Source organism: Pinus tabuliformis, chromosome 4_1 (assembly GCF_031772625.1).
Source record: "Pinus tabuliformis cultivar Carrire ecotype Pingquan chromosome 4_1, CPIR1, whole genome shotgun sequence".
Lineage (NCBI taxonomy): Eukaryota > Viridiplantae > Streptophyta > Pinopsida > Pinales > Pinaceae > Pinus > Pinus tabuliformis.
Window position 1 is genome coordinate 865,441,896 of NC_142303.1, and position 19,417 is coordinate 865,461,312.

The window sequence follows — 19,417 nt, forward strand, 5'->3', positions numbered from 1 at the left end:
AGAAACTGCAAGAAAAGGGTGTGAAAGACACTACCCCAGAAGACCCTACAGTGAATCGAGAGTGAGAGAGGGAAGACATAAAGATCCTGAGACCTTAAGAAGGAGATCATGGTGTTGTTCCCTAAGTCGAGGAACAAATGGAAGAAATCAAAATAAAACAAGAAACAATTGATGACTTTGTCAGAATTAACCTGCGAAGCCTTGGACCAGATGTGAGACATGTGGAAGAAGTTGCTATAAAAGAGGAATTCATCGAGCAATGTGCAAAAAAGAGACCACCTCTTAAGGAAAGATATCAGTCACAATTCAAACAAAACATGTAGTTGAGATTGGAAATCATTAATTTGAGAAAACAGGTATGATGCTTGCATAGAAGAGTGAGGAAGCACAAGAAAAACACTGCAAGCCACGATCTGAAATTGTTTTAGTGGTAGCACAAACCGAGGATAGGCCCACGACTTCAACGGCTACATAAACTAAGTTGTTCTTGCATTGATTTATGTCTTGAGAACTCGTGATCGATGTAGAGACCTAGAAATTGAAGATTGTTGTAGCTCGCCTCCAATAGGGGTCCATTTCTCTAGAAGCCACCAGGAAGGAATAAGAGAAATTCATGAGAAAGTTGTGAAAATAGTCTTTGACCACATAGAACAGATAGAGAAGGAAAAGGGGAAGCATGAGAGACATCAAAATGGAATTGAGGGACTGTAAGAATAGGTGAAGTTGTTAAAGGCCAATAAGGAAGAAATATTTACTTTGGCACAGTAGGTAATGGTTTGTCGAACCCCTTCCCACAACTATGTTATGTTCCTCCATGAACAATATCTATTCTTTTGTTTAAATGTGTCTATGAGGAGCTCAGCCATGAGATAGAAGATTCAATGTAGCTTCTGTGGATCTTGAGATGCCACATATTTTGGCTCAACACTTAATGTGCAAACTCTATATGCATTATTACTCTTTGGGCAATGATCAATCATTTAACCCAATTCCATACGTAGGAGACATTCAATTGAGACCCTTTACCTCCTACATAGTTAATCAGGTTAAATGGAAGAATTCCTTCGACACGTTTAAAGAGAATGAATAAAATAGGCCACTTGTCTTTGGTTGGAGAATTGCCAGTCTGTGAATGTTTATAACAGACACGAATCCCTCATAGGGATTAACGGACAGAAAGAAGAGATGATGGCAACCTAGAAATGGTGCATTGACATATGAAAAAAACAAATCTTTACTTGTCAAGAGGAGGTCCAGGACGGCTGCCAGAAATGTTCGATGCTATCATCATCAGTCGTTAGGATATGTGATCCTTTTGGGGCATCCAATTTTTCTTGGGCTCTAAACAGGGTACCTCGGTATATTGCATGTATGCCACTTCATGAGGTCCAATGGATGCGTTTGAGGTTTCCATTCCCCATTATCTAGCTTCCAGCTAATCAATATACTCCAACTTACGAGGTAGATGAGGATTGGTGGAAGGAAGTCATCTAGACAGATGGATATAAGCCTCCACGGATAGAAATGGCAGCAAAATACAATCTTTCCCAGCTTCATACTGGTCACAACAGGTCTAACCCAGACTTCCCTAGGTGACGAACTGCATGAGGACATGCAGTAAGGCCAGTTGGGGGGAGATGTTTGTGGCTAGATTTTCATACTTTTACTCACCCTTTTACCATGTTCTTTTTATCCATTTCATGCCAATAATGGTTAAAATGCACAAGTATACTTGTTGTCATGTGTCTATGGATTATTGGTGAATGAAGCATAGTCATAGGGGATTATTACCTAAGCGTCTTGCTAATTCAATTATTTCTGCAGATATGAAGGAAGAATGACTAGGACCGTGATTCACCGAATGATACTGTTAACGCTGGCAGCACTAGCCTTGAGCATTGGCTACAACAGTGAATCAATCTCTCAATTGACACAATGATATCTTTGACATTCTCTTTCGTTTTGGAAACCACCATGTAATTAAAGGCAGACAACGTCATAATTCTAGGAACTGTATTATTTACCAAATGTATAAAGTAGATTTGCGGGTTGTGAGACCTGTCGATGTTAAAATTCATTACAGTTACATGAGAAATACTCTAACTCTGATTCTATAACAACATACTTGTAATATTTATTTAATTAATGAGAGTTTGATCTTCTTAGCATATTGTGATCTATTGATCTCGTCACAATCCTCATCAGGGAGTTGGTCACACTCTCTTGACCATATGCTATTGGGTTAGATGTGTGTTTAGGTTTATTTCCATGAGTTTATTGTTGCGGTGAATGTTTATTAATGTGTGTTGTCAGTCCTAATTGTTGTTACTCTTATCATCATTACAGTTATTACTTGTTGTTACTCTTATTTGATGTTAGAGTTATTGCTTGTCGTCACACCTTGATGAATTTATAATTAATGTTCAATGCTAGGTAGGAAAACAGTGGCCTGCAGATACAGTGCACGATAGCCTTGAAATAACTGGTAGAACCTCGGGTTGACAATCAAATGTGGATTGGGTGAATTGCATGATTCATACTTGAATGCCAACAGTTATGCTTTTCTCACAATTGGGATAGGTGTTATTTTATGAGGGCTTCTTACTCAATATGTCATGGTGAAGAGCTTCCTTGGGAGAGCGCTAAGGAAGGAGGAGTTTGTCAAACTCATAGCCACGAGCTCAAGTGGAAGCTCGACAATCCATGATAAGGTATAACCTTTCCACTCATATGGAAATTCACAACATCATTTCAGACATGGAAAATTAAGTGTGTTTCAATCAATATTTCATCCTAAATCAACATCAGGAGAGGAAACTCACAACTAGTTTCCAGAAACTAGCAATAATAGATATCGGTCGAATTGTAATATGTGATCTATTGACCTCCATTGGCATATCAATACTCTATTAGAAAATGTTTTAGTGGAGCGCTCATAGAATCAAACACAAATACTAATGTACATCAATTAATATTTGTAAAAGATGCATAAATTAGATGAAAAAGTCTCAATTCTTGTTAGGAGGCTAGTTAGCCTTGTCGTGACCCCACTAGAATGTCACACTAATTTGTCTTCTTCCATTAAGGTGGACTCTCATTCTAATTGATATGGCATATAAATATGGTTTTTTTATGTTCTCAACATATATGAGGCTACTCTTTACGGATATGGTAGGACCCTACAAATCTTAAGCTTACTAGTTGAATATGGTTTAACTTGTATCTGGTATAATGGATTAATATATATTTTGACATACAATTTTGAAACTTTAAATATATCATTAGGGGAAATTTGAAAACAAAAAATGTACTAAAAAATCAACTTTAAAAGATTCAAGATTGTGATGTCATCCTCAAGGGTCAATATTTTGGAGGGAAAACAAAAAATATACTTTTTCTTATTGTATTTTTCATTGATCTCCTTATAGTTTTACTCAAATGTCAAGTGTACACATTCATTGGATACAAAATTAAATTCCACATCCAACGAGTACCCACTCTACATACTTTTTAGTATATCCACAAAGAAAAAAATTAAAAATACATGAAAAAATGTCTTAAAACATGTTTTTCATATATTTTATATTTTTCAAGTATGGGTATAATCAAAGGTATGCAAATTAGGTACCTGTTGGATGTGGAATTTACTTCTGCATCCAACTCGTGTGTACACTCTACATTTGAGTAAACCTATAAGAAGATAAGCCAAAAATACAATTAAAAAATAGTTCTTCTTTTCTTTTTTCTTTAAATATTCATACCTTTTAATTTATTATTTTCTTTAGTAAACACATTGTATACCACAAAGTTTCTTAATGGATATCCATATGATTTCTCTCATGTGGTAGGTTGCTAAGAATACATTGATATGAGATTATTTCAACCACTACAACTATATTTCCATGTATACCGCAAGTTTTCTTAATCGATATTGGTATGATTTGTCTCATAAGTTAGGTTGCTAAGAATACATTAATATGAGATTATTTCAACCACTACAACTATAATTCCATGCATATCAAGAATGTCCCTTTGGCATAAAAAATAATCTTAGAGAAATTTGAACCTTTGATGACATACTTTACATAATACTTCATAGCACCACCATGACCAAATAAATTACACCTAAATATCTCCATAAATTAAGTTACTCACTAATCCATTAAAAAACCATTCTCTCAATATCCCCCTAAATTAAGTTAATAACCCATTAAAAATTCATTCTCTCCATACCCATCTAGTTACCTTTTCACATTAAAAACGCATTCTCTTCATACCCATCCGTTACGCTTTTCAGCTAAAATCAATAGTTGTTTGGGTTCATTCTTTCAAACCATTTGCTCATACTGAAAGAGAGTAAATCTTATCTCTTCCAAATCCTAGGCTCTCGTTTACGAGGTGCAAACTTCTCTACCCTCCAGCTTGGCTGAGAAAAATTCGCTACTTTGTCCTAATTATGAGGCATGGCTGGCTGACCCCACTGACATCAAAGTTTCAAACCCAATGCCCAACTAGTTTGGCCCTTATGTAACTTATTCTATGGAAGGGGAAAGCACCCATGGTCAAACCCATTGCCGAGGTAGTTTGGTCCTTAAGTTAGTTCCTGGGTAGAAGGGGAAAGCATCCATCTACTCGGTTACGCCAAATCCTATCTCAACTAATACAACCTAGATTGCTCCATTCTATATACTCCCTAGATTTATCCCGTGTATATTACACACTTGAAATATTAAGTTATCCTCAATGCTAATTTTATAAATTAAACGGCGTTTATTTCTCTCCCATGTACCCTACGTTTTACTCTGCGATTTTATCAATGATCGTAGTGTGGTTTAAGAAGATGCGGAGGTTTCTTTTTACGGTAATTTCTCAGACAACCTCCGACGAGATTTTGTTTCCCGTAATTTGTCTTTCTTTCTCCACCGCTCGTTAATTCCTTCCTTCAACAGAAAAACAAACAGGAAAGCCATACAATAAACCATCCATCATCGTGAACAGACCTGTCAAACAAATGAAGTACAAAGAACCATCCATTCCCGTCAATATAGCGACCAAAACGAAGTTGAAAAACTATTTGACTAAGCAGTCGCGATACAGAACCCTACAGTCCAAACATAACACTTCTACTCGTACATTCGTTACACATCCATTACACATTTACACATAAGGGGATCAGTTGTGTCGACGTCAATATAGGTTGGCTAACGCACATGAAAATCTAAATATAGATCTACAACGCCATAAAAATAGTGATCTCCAACTCTCCACAAAACATTATCTTTCTGCTCTATAGCCATGGGGCCTACTCTTACGGAAAAAGCAGACTCCCCGGATCTTAAATTTCTTAGTAAAATGGAAAATGTATGACTAATAAATTGTTAAAAGCAATTGAATCGAAATTACAGTACGCCCAACACTCGATGATTCATATCATGACGGATGTACACCATATATTTCGAAGGCCGAAAATTGTGGAATGTCATAAAAGATTCTATATGAACAGTATAACAAGCACATATCATTATTCTCTTTCATCACACTGCAAACATAAAATTTATTTCTTTCAACAGGTGAGCAATCAACACTGACTCTGACATCTCGATCCAGACAACGGCCATAGCCTCTCGAACGACCGGGGAAACGGTTAAGAATTGAAGCAGAAATGCCAGATATTGACGTTGTCTCATGTACGCTAATGTTTAGTTCCATTATTAAGGAATAAAAGCTTTATACGGATACATAAAGCCGAACTAAAGACAATGAACGAGCAAGATTTTAAAAAGTCTAGAGTGCCTAGACGAGTTCTATGATTTAGATGTAAAATAGAGTCACAGATTATATACATACTTACTAGATTCTGGATCTGCCTTCGCAGGTTGAGGAGATTTGGCCATGGTAAGATACTGGCCCGCCTTGTGACTTTTATTTCACAAAACCTAATACCTACTGAAATAGCCGCAACTCCCCCGGTAAACTATTCAGATCCAGGTCGGGATTCGTACTGGCCTCCGGTTTCTCCCCTGGTAAACTATTCAGATCCAGGTCGCAATTCGTACAGTCCTCCGGTTTCAGATTGTTACTCACGTGACGGACAACATCCTCGTCCTCGTCCCCGACCCGCCCTTCTCCAGCTTTCACGGCGGACAAGCCGGGCTCGACGTCGCGGTTTTTCCCGTGGTTTGGGAAATCCTGCCACTCGAAAGACGGGCGCCAGGACGCGTTGGATGCAATGGTTTTGACGCATTTTAATGCTGGTTCTTGGCGGTTGAGGTCATTAGGAGTCCTGAGGAAGTACCTGCGCGATGCCTTGATTCGTTTCAGCACAGCGAGGAATTCTTCAAAACTGTCGCCGTCTGTGCTACTGCAGGGTCTCTTCGGAATGGGATTGATGTCGTCGGCCTCCGCCTCCGCATCCTCTCCATTCAAGGTCCAACGCACTGATAATTCCATAGAACGCTTCATCGCGGTTCCCGTGGACTCTTCCATCACCAGTGGCAGATGTGGATGAACCCCGGAACCTGTGAACACTGAACAGTGATTATCTCACGAGCGTTCCGCTACACGGGCTTAAGAGTGGTGAAAGTTTCCTTCATCACTCTTAGGTTTCTCAGATGAAACAGGAAAGTCCAACTTATTGGAAGAAGTAAACGAGTACAACCTGTTCTATGACACCGGTGATCGAACCCTTCACTATTATTGTTGGCGTTAAAACAATCGTGACAGGCCCTTTCAGGGACCAGCTACCAATGCCGGAGGTACGGTTGACAAAGAAGAGTGACACGCAACGAACTCCCGAATAAATAGCTGACATTGGGCCATTAATATTCTTCCGAAAGGGGCGGGGACGAATAACTGGAATTAATCACGGTCGTGTTGTCGTTACCGATGAGCAAGAGTACGAAACGCATCGCGCTTTTCTCCCCACTGCTCTCTATATTTTTCTTAATATTTGCGTCTAATGGTCTATATTGAAATTGAGTTAATGAAGGGTTAAGATTTGTTTTCTGAGAATATTCCTAGTCTTATATATGGTCTAACTCAATGGGTTTACAAATCAATTTTCAGTTTAAAATATAAATGAAAATATTATAAAGCATTCCACTATCTTCTCTATTCATTTCATTCTTCTCTGTTTATCTATTTCATTCCCCATTGGCCAGATTTAATCATTTCAGCCCACTTTATCCATCAAACCCTTTTATTCCCAGTTTCATGTTTCATTCCGCATCCTTTTAATTAATTCCATTTCTTTTTTAGGTTTCCCTATGTCCACCCTAGTGACTTTGAGAGGTGCACCCTCTCGTAAAACACAGTGGAGTCTTGGTTCCTGGCTTCTCTTTTGGAGGAACAACACACAAGTACTGGTCCTAGCTTCTCTTTTGGAGGAACAACACATGATTCGAAAATTAAAATGCAGTGTATTTCTCTTTTTGATTAAATACCTCGAAAATAAAAGGAAACTATCTTGTTTTAATTTAAAATTTATGTACTACAAACCCTTAATTTCCTACCAAATTTTCAGATAAAAATCCTGCCCTTGACATTTATGAATAAAACTAGATACTGGTCCTTTTCCGAGATGAAATAGTGATTTCCCATGACACGTACTAAAGTCAAGTTACATCGACACCGAATGTTGTTGGATACACTGAATAGCTATAACTGCACACATTAAAAATCTACTGATATCTAACTTAAACTTCCTCATATTTTTTTATGAGAATAAATTTATGTATATCGTCTATCTAGTTGCCCTTAGTATTTAGGTCTGATTAACTTTTATTTTAATTTAATTTAATTATAATTCCCATTTTGCCAAACTAAACCCTTCCTACAACTAAATAGGTAATACGTGATCATTTTAATTTAATTTAATTATAATTCCCATTTTGCCCAACCAAATCCCCCCTGAAACTAAATAGGTAATACGTGATCGTGTTGGATATTCACTATGCCTAGTTTTTTGAGCTGGTTAATTAAGTAGGGTTTTCAAAATTTTCATTTTTTATAAATAAGAGGAAATTATAAAACTGACTCTATTTGGGTAAGAGTTCATCTTCCTTGATCTAAGGAAATATGTTAATGGCTCAAAATTAAGAGGCATCTCTCACTAGTGAAAGCATGACCCTTTAGGGACGGTGGCCTGGTTTTCCTTGAATAAGGGTGATGAGTGAACCTGCATTCTCACATAACAACTACAAATGGTTGTCGTCTCTTGGTTTGACAACTCAGTCATAATAGGTTTTCCCACTTATGAAAAAAAAAGAAATTATCAAAAACTTGTTAAATAGTAAAAAATATAATATAGTAAAAAATTAAGCTTATTAAATGTTACTAAGCTCAAGCTTCATATACTCCACTCACGATAGTGGTTAGCCAAATTATTAGATATGGAATAGCTAGATTATTGGGTATGGAATAGCTTTATTTATTTAGAGATTATAGATTTTGTATACATGATGGAATGGAGTTGTATAGTTTATTGTTTGGAATAGAGAAAATTAATGTTATTCATAATTTTAAATTTTGTGAAAGAATTGAGAAAATATTTCATTTTTATTTTATCACAAATAAATATTTTATTGAGAGAGTTGGTCACTCTAGGAAAAAATTGGAGAGAAAATTGTTTCCACCAAAATAAAGATTTTATAAGAATTTGAACTTATACATAAACTACAATGAAACCCATGAGAGTGTAATTTGTCATTGCTAAACCAAGGTCTACGACATGATTTTCAATTTTCAATTTACATTTTTATAAGTTTAGTATATTTTAACATAAACTCAAGAGAACAAAAAAGTTTAGTAGAAAAGAAAAATTATTTCATTTTAACATTCAAAATATATATCATAAAATTAATAAGCAAAAAAATCGATTTAAAAATAAGCAAATTTAATACTATTTGAAAATATAAATAGAATATTTTGGAATATATTAATTATTAAAAATATATTTTATAATACTCAGCTAGATTATGTTGTAAATGAAATTCGAAGTTTGCAAATTAGATTTACAACTTAAATAGAATGTTTTGGAATATATTCGTTATTAAAAATATATTTTATAATATTCAGCTAGATTATGTTGTAAATGAAACTCGAAGTTTGCAAATTAGATTTACAACTTAAATAGATGTATATTAGGATTAGTTGTTATTTCAAATACTAGAAACCCCTAGAGGTACATATTATGTTATGTCATATTATCAAAATAAATAAAATATTATGTTATGTCATATTATCAAAATAAATAAATAAATGATTATTGAATTAATGGTAGTGTGGTTATTTTAATAATTTTTTTATAATTAGGTTAACCTTCCCAACACATTTTATAATTATTAATGTGTTTTTATTTTATTTAACAATTGAAAATACAATTTAATTTAAACAATGAATTTTTTTTATATTAATAATTATATAATATAATTTTAAAAAAATTAGAAAAAGAATTTAGTTATTTTTTTCTTTATTATCTAATTAATAATCAAATTTTATAATAATTATTGAAAAACTCAAAATAAAATATTTGTAGTACTTTTTCTTTATTCCAATCCAAAAAGTGATGTTGATATTTTTTAAAATAATTTATGCGAACTATATATATATATATAGATTGGACAATTTATATTACTCTATATATATCTATATATCTATATATATATATATATATATATATATATATATATATATATATATATGCGCAACTGGTTTTTTATTTGGGAAACAAGATCGCTAGCCTAATTTAAAAATTTTATAACTAGCATTTGCACTAGATGTTGCAATGGAAATGTCATAAGGCATGAAGTGGGGAAGAATAACAACACGTGAATGGGCATTGTTGAAAGCAAGGGTGGAGGATAATGAGTTGTAGTTGTAGCTATATCTTTGAGCTACTTGCGAGTATTTCTAATATGGATATTTTGTAAATAACAATACTCTCATGTAGAGGTTATCCATTATCCATGTAGTTTCTATCGTCTATGTGAACATGTTATGGTATATTATTTTAAGGTTTATTGTTTTTATTTTTAAACAATTTTGAGGGACAAAATATTGCATAATATATGATATTTTTCCATATACTACCTATTTGTGGTGCTGCTTTTTGACATTTGGGGCAATTGAGGATTAATTGTGACATGGGAAAGGTTATTGAAGATACTAATTAATAAACAAGATTGCATATAACGGTGGAAGATGCAACTAAATGATATACATTAGGTGCAATATACAGATAGTATAATGTTTGTAACAAAGATTGCCTCTTGATCTTCAAAGATGCTTTTTTAAGTTTCAATTTAAAAATATAAGTAGTTTATTGTAGTGGAAGAGGTGGAAAAAGAAATATAAAATTGTGAGCAACATCATGGTTCTCATTCCTTATTTGAAAATGCATCAAAACTTGTTGGAGACATCTAAGACTTGAAGAAGGAGTAATGAACTTGCAAAATGCATATTTTGTTAAAATTTGAAATATCTAAATTAATTGTGGAAATTCATTAGTAATAGTTTGCATGTGATTTGTGTTAAAATGAATTTCGAATGAATGGACATGAATTTACCTTTGCATGGGAATTTAAATATTGTTAGTAAAAAATGCAAGGCGAACGCTAGCATATCAAATACCATTCAAGATTTATGCGTAGTTGAAGATGCATATTTCTTGATTGCCAGTTCTCTTGTATGTTTCGCATTATGTCATGTTGATGAATCTGGATTATGCATTTCAGAGTATATTTTATTTGTAGTAATAATTGTATAGTTGGACAAAGGCGGTATAATGGTACTTTTGGATTTGGCACTGGTAGAAATATTTTTTCTATATTTTGTAATGTAAGTATTGATGCTTCAATTTCGTTGTAGTAGCTATATAGTTGTGTTATTTGTGAGTCCATATCTCCTGTTGCAGAAGAAAGATAATGTTAGAAGCAAGTAAATAGAAAATATAATAAAAATGTAATATTTGCAACCATGTATTAATAATGATTAAATTTGATTATTGTTAATAGATATAAAAGGTATGTCATAAAATAGATTGAGCTTAATAAATATGGGAAACCTCTTGGTGATGTTAACGTATGGATTGGAGCAGATTTTGAGGAGGTGGGATTGAACAAAGAATTTCTTCTGCATGTTTTATGCAAGCATTATTTTTGTTGTCTTTCATTCAGGGCAAATCCAAAGATCTTGTAGAGAAGGGACTCTTGAAATTACTGTGAATGTGAGACCTTGATGTTCAGTTTTTCCAATGTCAATTGTTGCTTTTGGCAGTGTCATACTTTCAGATTTATGTATGGTTAATGCCCAAGCCATCTTTAGTGGAATTTGCATACGTTTATTTCTTTTTATTTCTAGAATATGCAAGTGAATGGGATTTCTTTCATCCCAAAGAGACTAATTGTATGTGGGAAAAGCTATGAAAACAAATGTTTGAAGCTATGGAGGTGCAATTCATTCTTTGTAAAAGATAGATATAATTTCTCTGAGGGAACCATTAACAAGCTCAGTTGAAACCCAAACATTGAAAGTTATCATTACTTTTTGGCCTTTGCATAGGAAGACAATTCACTCAAGCTACTCATCTTCTGAGGAAAGGCTAGAATATGTGTTGTCGTCTTCAACAATGGATCTTGTGATAGGAGCATTTAGAGATTTTTTTATTTTCTTATTATGGATCATTGTTCGAGAATTGGTTGGGAATAGATGCATGGAATCATGTAAATAATGTATTTCGTCTTCTAATAAGAACGAGTGTGTGCGTGACATGAGTATGTTGTAGTCATCAATTGTTGGATTTTCATTTCTAATGTTCTGGACGATGTTCTTGAACGTAACATGGGCAATGTTGTTGCCTTGTTGATGAAATATTTTGTCCAATGTGATGATTGTGTTGAATGTCTTCCATAGTGCACTTTCGTGGCTCGTGCCTCCATATAGAGGTATGTCCTTGACGGGCATAATTGGTCAAGATCACCAACTAATATAATTGAACAACCACTGAAATGAGTGTTTCTTTGTAGTGGAAATGCCTCTCAAAGATGTTCATAAATCTCAATAAGAAGCTTTGGCCCAATGAAGCTCATTTCATCAATTAGTATGTTCCTGATATACTTAAGTTCTTCTTCGAATTTTGCAAGAGGAGTGCCTTTTAATGGCACAATATCCTTTATAGGGAGGTGGAGGGTAGAATGGATTGTTGGTGCTTTTATGTTGAAGGTTGCAACACCTGTAGGGGCGAGGAGCATGATCGGTGAAGGTTCTGGGTTTGCAAGGGTTATGGTCATTTCTTTGATACAATTTATAAGGAGGGATTTTCGAGTACCAACATTGACTTGTATTATCATTCTTAGAGTGCCTAAATATCATTCTTAGCAAAATTTATTGAAATAATATTTAGAGCGTTTCTTTGCATTGGAGATAATGTATAAAGGGTCGTCAGGATATGTTTATGTGTTTGAAGAATGCGTTGGACAGAGCGGCTATTCTCAATGAATTGTATGCCATTATTTTGTAGATCTAATGAGATAGTGGTATGATTCGAGTTATGGTTGTCATCAAAACCACGAAAGCCAAACATGTCAATGTCATTTATGAGGAGCTCTTTCATAGGGTGTAATTGGGAGTGTAATTCCCATTGATTTATTTCCATAGTGTATGGAGGATTGGTTTCATGAATAGTTGAGTTATCATTTGCAACAGATTTAATATCAGATAATGTGTGCTGTTGATGCCAAGGTTTGTAGAAATGACAAAATGTTTGCTAGTTTGTGATGAATTCTTCAGCAGAATCTCCTCTATCTCATGCAATATGATGAAAGGGTTTGTATAACATAAGTTCAACTCGACAAAAGTCAGCATAACAAGGTTTCGTAGTGGATGTTATGGAGGAGTAAACTGGTATGACCTAAATAATTTCTTTTGTAGGTCTAATTTTCTATTTGTTTGTCTTGCGATGAGGATCATATGACCAAGATCTTACTTTTTCTATAATTAATGTGGATTCTAGGGTAGATGAGTGTTTGATATATGTATCTATGATGTGTGGTGATGGAGAATAGGTGATGTAATTTTGTGGAAGGCACATATAATTTTTTTGGGTTACATTTAAAGAAAAGAATGATCGACTACACAATGTCAATGGTAATTTTTGTAGCATATGGCAAGTTTCTTGTGCTCTAATGTCATGACCAACAAGGGTTTCTACAAGTTATTTTCGAAATGCGGATGATGTCGGGTCAGCTTAGGTGAAGGGAGGGATATTCTACGTACCATGTGGTGGAAGCTTTCAGATTTTATTTCCACTTTGAATGCATATTTTGCGATATATTTCTGTACAACATGTATGGAGAGTATTGTTTGGAAGTCAACATTTCCAGACCAAATAAATAAGATGGTAGGGTTACATGTATTGAGTTGATCATCGTTACGAGCAAGGGTGTATGTTTCTTGGCCATTGGAGTCAACGAACAAGGATGATTTTGGATGTAATTCCCAAGGTACTTTATAGAGGCATTCAAATGAGGATCCTTTCTTTCTTAGGCATGTGATTTCGGTGCATTTTGTATGACGTTCAATGTAATTGATGAGTTGTTCATAATCATTGAGAGGATTGGTTCTGAAAATATGTGGTGTGGAAAATAATCAAGGATCTTATGAATTTTCTTGAGCAATTGGTTGGTTTGAAAGAGAAGGAGTGCGAGGGTTACAGGCTGAAATATATTTTTCGAAGAATTGCTTAGCAATATCAACTGCTTCTATGTCTTCCAAGTTGAGGTTTTCCATATCATGTGCATTTTCTATCCAATGGAAACCATGGATGTGTGTGCATCCTCTATGTTGAGATTCATACCTGTCATGTATGCATTTATGTAAGATAATTTTTTATTCGATGAGGTTTGATTTTAGAGAGTTACCAAAGAAATGTGGTAGAATGCGCACATGTACCGGTAGTCTTTTGTCTGTAAGTTTTTCTCTAAGATAACTTCACGAAATGCTGTGAATCTATGGTGCATATATAGTGATGTTAAATGTGGGTTAGAGATAATGTTATCATTTCTCCATTTTTGTTATTTTTCAATATGAGAAGGTTGACATCCATGCATAGCTCCATGAAGATCAGGCCATTTTGTATCAACTGCACTTAATGTGAAGAAGAACATTGGGAAAATGAGCTGAGATATCATGTCTGTGAGTTCATTTTTAGCTTTGTGCGAAAAACATCTTGTGCCACGTAAAGAGAAACTGAATTGCATGACTTGTTCTACCAATTGCTCAACTGGAAATTATTCTAATCAGATGTTTAAATCTTGAATAGATGTTGGAAAGTTATTTGTGATGTTCTTTTTTACAAAAATGGAGGCTATTGGTTAACTGTGATGTTGCATCATGAGATTTTATATGTAGTAACGAAAGCATGGATGCTTACCAAATTTGATATTGTGGTAATATATGAGATTAATTGTGCATTCATGTAAATATACTTCTTTCATTCTTGGTTGATTTAGCATTGCAACTTCTGTAGGGAAAATGGTGGGGAAAGCCAAAGAGAGTAGACTTTATTTTTTGTATTCATTGATTGGGGATAGGACAATTGGTGGGCGTTCAATTGTAGTATGAGAATGGTGGTTGTAGGCATGTAAAATATGACGTATTTCTTGGATTTCTATATTTGTATTGGGAAATATGGGTATGAATGATGATGTGTGGTGTAGGTATGGGTTTGCAGAATATTCAATGGGGTCAAGTAGTGTTTTAGGTGAAAGGTAGGTAGTTGGACCTGTGGTATTGCAATGGTGAAGCGAGTAGGAGACAACAGTGGGGAATGTTGATAAGGATGCTAGTGGATTATTATCAATATGAGCATTCTTATAGTATGGGTCATTTTCCGATTTTTATTATATTGCAATGAGCACACAATGTCTATTGACAATGCAATCATAAGCACGATGTTCATTACTATGACGAGTGACAATTACAATGTCCAAGTCTTCAACATGTCGTAGCAACATGCTTGTGATTTTTGTAATGTCTTGTGGAAAACAAATTGTGTGGCCACTGTATTTATATTGGCCACCAAATGCATGTGTTACCTAGAGTATAGGGTTAACCCTAGAAATGAGAATTTATTCTATTTGTGAAAGAGATGCAATGACAACTTGTTGAGGACCAAGGTCAATTTGTTTGATAATGAGAAGAGATGAACTTTTGTTTTAGATATGTATCTGGAGCAACAATACATTTGGTTCGAATTGTAGATATGTATTCCAAGAAATGATTCAAGACAAATGGAGCATGGACTTCTAGGTGAAAGTTTATCAATCTTTGCACAGAATTTTCAATGTGCCTCGTTAGTGTGAATGTTGTTGAAGGCATGTGCAATGGAGGGTTTATGGAAATGAGCTATTGATGTATTTGTTTGAGAGGTTTGCTCAAAAGATAAAGAGTTTGATAATTTGAAAGGATGATTTCTTTCGTGGTGGGAATTGGTAAATATGGAGAGGTTTGATGGCAAATGTGAATTTGCATCATATGTTTCAAACAATGAATGTTGGTTTTCATCCTGCTTTTTGTTTTTTTGGCATTTTGTGATGCCTTTTTCTCCTTATAAATCTCACGTTGGCGTGCATTTATTCGGTCTTTATTTGCTGCATAATATCTTCAGGCATGTTCATCATTACAAGAAGAAGACATTTGTAGAAGTTATGGTACCTATAGGAAAGAGAGGGGAAAACATAAATATTATTTGGAGAGAGAACAACCATGTTATTGTATAAAAGTGAAAGAGGAAAAAAAAATTGAAGTTTTGAATAGTTTTATGTTAATTTATGATTTGAACAATGTGTTTGAAAGAACATTTAAGTAATTTTCATTTATACATGTAGATAATTTCATGTGTAATGCATCAAGTTACCTCATTTGTTAAAAGAAAGAAGGTGAAAAGAATGTGAATAAGTGTACGTACACAATACAATAATAGATACAATGGAGGATGAATATTTATTTCAATACTAAATAAGATAATTTTTCGAGAAGACATACAATAATATATGGTGTAAAATTGTATTTATAAAATAAGATAATAGAAACAGTCAGAAAGAGAAAAATACATTTTACTATATCTATCGATGATATCGACATGTCATCAATTGCTCGAAGGATGTTGTTTCATTCTGTTGTGAAATGCAAACTTTCTTCTTTCATGATAACACATTTCAACTGTGGTATTCCTTTAAATGTTTTTGCCTTTAATGATAGTGTGAAGATGTGATCTTTACATATTTCTTTCGAGGTGATTTCCTTGATTAGATCTAGATATGAGGATAACAAATAGAAGTCCTCGACATTAATCCCAAGAATTGTAGATGTCGTGTCTTTGAAAGAAACAATTGAATCTAACTCATCAGTGTGATCTTGTATGTCGATATTAAGTAAGTATTTATAATCATAGTCAGTTACTTCAACGTTGCATTTTAGCCAATACCACATACTCGTATTTCGTGGAATAATTTCTTTCATGCATGTTTTCCCATAAATGATGGACAGGCAAGAAATGTAGTAAAAATTGTCCATCCAAATTTGTGTTATTATGCCCTTGAGTGGGAAGAACGCTGGGTTCTCTAAGGAATCCATACTGTAAATATCAACAATTGTTATTTTTTTGGCTGATGGCCAAAAGGAGTTGAATATCTTATTGTTAAGGATGTAGAGGTTGTAGTGGAACCTTGTTTTTTAAACCATGACTTCAATGTGTGGGCCATTTCAATGTCAGGATTTACAAGAATAATGGATCTCATTGTAGTGCCGACATTTTTTCCATTAAATTCTCCAACACTGACAGACTTGATTACAATGATGGAGTTATTTCCTACAACACACAAGGAGCATATTTCTTGTGACACAGCATCAAAATTTCCTCCCCAAAAGATCGCATCCATGTTATACCTAGACATGTCTCCAATTTTTATTGTTTGTTTGGTAATTTCAGAGCTATCTTTTCTACGTATAGTGCATAGATTGGAATGTCAGTGACAATACCAAGAACATCAACAATGGAGTTGATGTTTTTGTTCTCATGTCATTGATTGATTTTATATTAAATTTCACCATTGGATTGTGTTTTTTTTCGCCGGAAACATACTCTATGGTAGATGTTGCATTTAAAAAAAAAACTGAGTCATTGTTTAAGTGGTTATATTACTTATTAGCCATTTTCACATTCCCTTTAGAGACAATGTAGACATTTCCAAGTTGGATTTTGTCAAAAAATAATCAACTACATTGGTGAAACAAGTAATATGTATTTCTCCACCTTCTTTATCAAAGAGGTCAAACCCAAACACTTTACCGTGTCTATATTGATTATGAAATTGTCGAAGAGGTTTTTTTCTTTGAATATATCCTTTTATGCACTAGTTTGAATGGTAAGGGTTTAGTGGTTCGATGGGAATTTGGACTGGCATGACGGATGAGGTTGGAGTAGTTGGAAGAGGGCAGTGCCTTTTTTATGAAGGATCTTTATTCGATGAGGAGGGATTTAAAGTTAACATAAGAAATTTATAACAAACTGACATTGATGGACTAATAGTTGAAGTAGTACAACTTTTTACATGTGTAACAAAACCCTTTTTATTAAGCCTATAGCTACGAGATCATTGAAATCTCTTGGAATCATAAGGTGTTTCATATGTGTGCTATGATAGATGGCAGTGCGATATCATGAATTTGAACTTTGCATTGATTGAATGGGTTCAAGTTCAACAATTTATAGCAATGGTTGAATATGAGTTGATCCAGAGAGCATTGAGAAAATAATATTCTCAGTAAGGATTGTTGTCATTTTCTAAGAGTAGAGATAACAAAATAAGTACTATACAGAACAAAATTTATAAAGGTGGTTTTTTCTTTAAAATTGTTTATATGTGGTTTTCCTCACGTAAGATGTTTAACATTCATAATATTCCTATAACACTACATGAAAATTTATGAACTAAGGACATGAAGCATGTTCATTTTATTTGTAATTGAGTGGTTATCTAGGCTTGTAAACAAAAAAAATGAAGAGATTTTTGACAACAACTTCCATAGGATTATTCCCTTTCAGTCATAGTTAAAACTATAAATTGAAAATTTCATAAACCTGCGCATGTTAGAAACAATCAAACAGGCTCCCTAGCACTCGGTGATAATATTTAATAAACCTATGTTGATTGCATAGGCAATCAGAATAAAACCACTCCAAGTCTTCATTTTTTGGAGGGAAAATTAGTGGATGGGAAGCATTAGAAATGAGCAGTACCTTTTATTAGGCTTGTGATGTGATGGTCATCTATGCCTGCTCAACTATTAATGGTTGATGGTTTTAAATTTTACCTAATTGTAAGGAAATTACCTATGTATCATAACTTCAAACTACATGCAATAATATCTTTCTGAGTATTCACAACAAAAAATGTGAAATAAAATACACAACATTTCAGAGCAAAACGTATACTATTTCATAGAATGGAAAAGAGAGGGCTAGAAATTTTTAAGAGTACATTCTTATAACATGATTCCAGAGACTACATATATGATACATCATAGAATGTGGAGCCTACAAGTTACATTTTGTTCAAAAGATAAAGCTTAAAAAAATACTTCAATTTCTCTCCTTTAAAAATAATTAAACATCATTGAATAATTTGACACAAAAATGTTAAGATGCATTGATGTGTCCTTTTCAAGTGATACATTTTATCATGCTTACAAATATATGAAGACTTACCTGCACAATAACATTTATTGTGTGCATTATGTCAATGACCTAAATATCAACATATATATTCACTTTTTCTAAATGATGTAAACAACCAAAATTCTTGAAATTTTTGTCAATCTATACAATTATTTATAGGTACATTCCCTACACCTCAATCTTTTTAGTTTTAGATTCAGGTTTGGAAGTCTGCAGATTTATCCAAGCTTCAATTTTTGCTTCTTCTGGCTGATATTTGAAATTTACAGACAACCTGAATGCTCACACATTTTGTTGTGAAAATTATAGATAAGAAATTCTAGCAATCTCTGAAAGGTCTATTTTATACTATTGTAAGCTGATTTTGTTCATGATTTTGTGGCAAAATAAACTAAAGTAATATCTAGAAAAAATTTGTGTAATTCAAATTTCCTTGTTTTAGTTTCATTTTTTTCAATCACACAGGTGGGAGATAACAAATAAATGGCAAACTTATGCATTAGTTTCATTGCAAACTTTGAAACTTTGAATAAAAAGAATTTTTGAAATGCGAAGTTACCCCAACCTATGATTATAACAATGAGGTTAGATGCAAATACCACATCTTTGTTATTGCAGCAGAATAGTATTTTACTACAAATATTTATTAAATATCAATTGAACCACTCCTAACATCAATTA

The 19,417-nt window shown here is 33.8% G+C and overlaps 1 protein-coding gene across 1 annotated transcript; it reads right to left on the reverse strand.

The window, feature by feature from the left end:
* Positions 1 to 5,596: 5,596 nt before the first annotated feature.
* Positions 5,597 to 6,634, reverse strand: LOC149178936 (uncharacterized). Its single transcript, XM_089423746.1, has one exon. It carries the CDS (start codon positions 6,484 to 6,486, stop codon positions 5,944 to 5,946), a length of 543 nt encoding a protein of 180 aa, XP_089279872.1. The 5' UTR covers positions 6,487 to 6,634; the 3' UTR covers positions 5,597 to 5,943.
* Between the last annotated feature and the right edge of the window lie 12,783 nt (positions 6,635 to 19,417).